Source organism: Tigriopus californicus, chromosome 7 (assembly GCF_007210705.1).
Source record: "Tigriopus californicus strain San Diego chromosome 7, Tcal_SD_v2.1, whole genome shotgun sequence".
NCBI lineage: Eukaryota > Metazoa > Arthropoda > Copepoda > Harpacticoida > Harpacticidae > Tigriopus > Tigriopus californicus.
The window spans coordinates 13098580-13103729 of NC_081446.1; the positions used below are offsets into that span (position 1 = coordinate 13098580).

Sequence of the window (5150 nt, forward strand, 5' to 3'; positions counted from 1 at the left end):
TCGTTCGTTTTAGCGGGAGCAATTGGTGACTGTGTCACTGATCAGTTTTCAATATCTGCCCCTGGAAGCAGAGGGTCTCCTATAATTTGTGGTTTCAACACCGGCCAACATCGTAAGTTGAAATCGATCTTTGTTCAATCACTTGTTACTTAGGTTTTTAGCAACGCCTTTTTTGTAGTTATTGTGGATGCCAGTGATCAATGCCATGTGGTGTCATTCAGTTTAAGCACAACACCAGCTGCAACTAGATCTTGGGACATCAAGGTGACTCAATTCACTTGCAGTGAAGAAGTGGGAGGTGAGCTATACTGGAACCCTTGGTCAAAAACTTCAGACTTAAATCCAAACCTGAATTGGATTTTTTCAGGACCTGCAGGATGTTTGCAATTTTTCATGGGAGTGTCTGGAACCATTTCAAAGTAAGTTATTGCAAATATGTCCCTTTCCGTACGTCAAAACCTAGTTATGGTCAATAAGACGTTAGAGGTAAATATGTCTTCTAAATTCATGCTTGATTTTAGTTTTAATTTCCCGGCAAGTATGACAGTTTCACCTGAGAGTAAGTTTGGAAACGGGTTGGTTTGTTGTTTTATGCTCCTTAGGGACTTTTTCAGTCATTCAAAGCTTAATATATTACTCATCTTTAGCTACTCATCTATCGAATCAACACTTCAAGCTCTGCATTCGGAGAGAATCTGGATATTGTTCCATTTGCTATGCACCGTTTTCGTCAGGATCCGAACCTGACGTTGAGGTAAGTTTTAATACCAGAAGGAATTTCTGATTTGTTTGGTCTTTTTTTTCAATATTACAATTATTGACCATAGTCATTTTTCATAACATTGAGGTACCAACCTCTTTTGTCACAAACATGACTCTAAATATATGTCAAAGGCAAGTGGGGCAATTGAATAATAAAGTTTCGGAAAACCATGATATTTTGACGTTGTGCCAGTATGTCAAGCAACATATCTAATACTAGCTTGTTGGAGCAAATTGTGATGATGACTGACCCTTTTTTCCATTTTTAGTTCACTTTTGGGTAAGAAATGCTCGTATCAATCAAATAACCAACTATTTGCCACTAAATGTATGGATTTTTAGATTGTCTGCAGCTGCCAGCCCAACGGAAATAGGCTGCTTAACGGATTACCTTGTCGTAAGTTCATTTTTTTTCTTTTCTTTTGGTCAATGTTCTGTAAATGATATCTTTGTAAAACAATTTGATGCGCCAAAGTTTCACATTCTTCACTAAAACTCTACCTTGCACGAATTAATGTTTGTTGGGGATGCGTTTTATCTGCAAGGATGTACTTCGGGGGGAAAAGTTTGATTGCTTACAAGTTGCAGTGACTGCAAGGAAAAATTGGTATCAATTATAGGGGATTATTCAGACAAGAGAGATGGAGAGCAATATTTATGTCCTTATCGAACTAGATTATTTTCATTCTAGCAGAGATGACCTCTTTGTTATAGTAAGGATTTCAAACTTCTCGACAAAAAAGTTCTAAAATGTACAGCTGGTACCAAAATTCAAATCTCCGTTTATTTCTGTATCATAAATTGGAATTTGAAGTATATATCAGATCAAATATGGCTAGTTTTGAAGCGTGCGATATGATTAGCTTGATTTGAATTACGATTTGATGAATTTTACTGTTACCTTACTTTTCTCATGTCTCTTTCCGGTTTCTAACTTTATTCTCAATTTTGGTTTCACAACAAATACTTTGACAACACTCCCAAGGGTGTATCAGAATGAAAAAAAATGAACAATATTGTAGTGTCCAAAACAGAGTTACAAGTCAACAACCCAAAAATACCACGAACACGAAGGACCAGGCTTCACAGCAATCATGATATCTCCCTGAAAAGTTCAGTTTACTCACCGGCAAATGTACCACGTAGTATGAATGAAAGTGCGCACAAATTAAACCAAATTGCACTCTTTAAAACCTTCGTTGATGTACTGAAAGCATCATGATAAACAATTCAACGTTCAATACATCGCTCCTAGATTCCGGCTGGTGTTGACACGAAAATGGATGGAGATTTAGAAGCCACGGATATGTCAAACGCGCAAAGAATTTGTGGTATTGCTTTTTCCATTGACGAACCAACTTCGGTTTCAATCTGTTGTAAGTTCAAAAGATTCTTTCAACGTTAACAATAATCAAATGAAAATGTATTGGCCTCCTTTTTCAGCAAGAAGTGCACCTTTCTTCGTTGAGTTCAAATCTGATGGTGATGAAGCTCCTTTGGAGGAGAATGGAAGCGTTGGTTTCAGTTTAAATTACCAGCAAATGGTCTGTCCCTAATGAAAATGATATCAACTATTTTCACTTTCTTTTCAATGGCTCTAGAATAAATCGTGGTACTTGTTTTTTTTTCTCCATCTCTGCAAAATCGTAGGATTCATTTATTTCTTACGAAATGAAATTTGAACCTTATATGTTTTTAATCTTCTTGTGGCACCTTCGAACCAATTTTTATACGTGTGGAACGAATGCAATACAGATTAATCCTCAATTTCTTCAGGTTGAAAGAAACTGTGTTTACTATCGATACTGCCCCTTTTACATTAAATATTTTGCTCAGCTACATTTATCGAAAGTCACACAACATATGTGAAAATGATGAAACTCATGGTAACTATTTTAATCAGCAATCAGCTTTTGCAGCTTTTCTTATTGTTACTGGGAATGGAATCCCCAACAACTGAAGATAAAATGTTTGAGTATATATTTAACGTTAGATCAATAAACCATTCAATAAGTATTGGCTAATCAGATTAGTTCTTGAATAGATGGTTGATCTGATATTTTGGTTTATAATTTGTCCAGGTCTGACTTAAAAGATAGAGCCGAATCAGCAACATCCAGATACTTTGCACATGCATGAATGTGGGAAGTGAATTAAACAATGAAGGAGCCCGAGAATTCCAATTCGTAGTTCGAATTAGCCTGGATTCATGCAGGCTTGAGGGTGCTCGCAAAATGTACCTTTTGCTTTCAAGGTCACCGGAATTGGCCCTGAAACCTGGGTTGGAACAAAGCTCATGGATGCTTTTGCAAACAAGCTGAAGCAGATACCTTCCATCCCATCTTTGAATGCTGCACAAGCCCAACCTTTCAAGTCTCGACCCAATACGAGAGCTCTCTCATTCCTGTGATGTTCCTAGTGAAGTATCTTTGAACTTGTTCGACCTTTTGCAAACCTGCCTAACTAATTGGAGCCCAAATGGGTGAAGCATATTCAAGATGCGGCTGAACAATCGACTTGTACAAAGTTAGCATCGTAATACTATCTCTGGACTTAAACTTGCGATAGATCCAACCAAATGTTTGAAAAGCTTTACCAACTTTCAACTGGATATGCTCATCGAACTTTCCATCATTTTGGAGCATTACACCTAAATCTTTCAAAGATGAGACTTGCCCAACACCTTTACATCCATTATCTATGAGTGGAGTATTCTAAGCCGTTGACCAGATGGTCATGGAGCAGAATTTCATTCCGTTCAAGGACTTTGATCTGAGTCCCTTGCGAGTCTACTGGAATTTTGGCTTTTCCTACCAGAAACTAACTTCGTATCGTCAGCATAAAAAGAGAGACTTGCAGTAATGTCAAGCTTTTGAAGTCGGGCAATGAATAATATAAAAAGGAGCGGTCCTAAGATGGAGCCCTGTGGAACCCCTGACTTGACATCATGTATGTCACTAAGTGTTCCTTCAATCTTAACTGAAAGTGCCACATTAAGGCAATAGATGGCGCCAGCTGTGACGTACCAAGATTGAACTTACCCAAGCGAACGAGAACGATTGGACCCCCTGCTTATGGAATTTCCCGCCAAAAAAAACAGTTGATTGGAATGAGCCATTGTGTAACGTTGCAAGAATAGTTTTATCATTGAATATATGCGTTTTGAAACCTTGCTGAAACGAGTTCAAGGTATCCTTCTTTCCGGGCATACGAAGCGTCCGCTTCTTGCTTCACCTACTCTCTTGTCACTATAAATAATAGCATTCATGTCTCTCTAGTTTTTCAATGAAGTGTACTCTGAATCCTTAATTAGTTGGGCTACTCTGCTAAAACGGGCTCGGAACCCATGCCAACTAGAAGGAAGGACATCATGGACTTCAAGAAACTATATACAAGTTTGAACTTCATGATGTTTTCAAACACCTTTGCAATATTCAAATTGAGAGAAATCGGCCTATAGTGACAAGGGAGCGTCTTATCTCCCCTTAAAATTGGGACGACTTTTTAGAAAAGATGGAAACTTGCCCTGATCCAAGATGTAGCGTATTTAGTACGAAAAGACAGGTGCAAGAACCGTTGAGCATCTCATCAGGAACTGAGATGTCAGACCATAAGAGCCATGAAGCATCTTGATCTGCAGCTATAAGATCACCAAAAAAACGGAGGTCAACATTTCGTATTACCTAAACTGATCATCATATTCCAAATAAGCTCTTCATACGACCACAAGCTCTTGTTGAATAGATGAACTTGGCCAAATTTGAGCCCAAAGCTACTGTATGCTTGTGGAACTCAGGAGATTTGGTCAAAGTTGTGTGGCAAACGAAACATAAAATTCGAATTTTCAGCCCGCTCTTGGTCAGATACATAAGCTTTTGGCAACGTACCTTTGAAGCGATCCGCCTCACGAGTAAGGAATATAAAAATGACCTAAAATAGACTATCCACAGTTGTTGGAATTTAATTGCTTTTAAGCCTTTTCGCTATTTTGCAACTCTTTTTGAACAAAGTCTTCCTATGAATTGTTACCTTGTCCAACTTTTCCGATCACAATGAAAGGTTGCTAGATTGGAGCAAATTTCCTCAAAAAGTGGAAATAGTCTATCAATGGCTGCATCTATAGACGATTCGTGTTTCAGAACAAAAACCAGGTCTAGTTCTTCTAAACCTTCTACAATTGGAGGAAAGTATTTATTGTTTATTATGTACTAAGCCATTTAGGCCACCTTAATGATGGAAGAAGAGTATACCTGAGGAACATAAAATGAAATGATATCTAGAATTTAAATCTGAAGTGGAGTAACTAATATGATAAAAAGGATTTGACCTTAATTGAAGCCATATGGAACTCGTATTTGACAGCAGGAATGACATTAAGAAATCACTCG

General features: G+C 37.9%; 1 protein-coding gene across 1 annotated transcript; it reads left to right on the forward strand.

Annotated features, from left to right (window-relative positions):
* The first annotated feature begins 6 nt into the window (after nt 1–6).
* LOC131883679 (uncharacterized) lies at nt 7–2406 on the forward strand. The gene is made up of 9 exons (XM_059231197.1): nt 7–112; nt 179–298; nt 368–419; nt 522–559; nt 648–754; nt 1032–1042; nt 1105–1159; nt 2018–2138; nt 2206–2406. The coding sequence occupies exons 3-9, from the start codon at nt 394–396 to the stop codon at nt 2316–2318; spliced, it is 471 nt and encodes a 156-aa protein (XP_059087180.1). The 5' UTR covers nt 7–112; nt 179–298; nt 368–393; the 3' UTR covers nt 2319–2406.
* The last annotated feature ends 2744 nt before the right edge of the window (nt 2407–5150 follow it).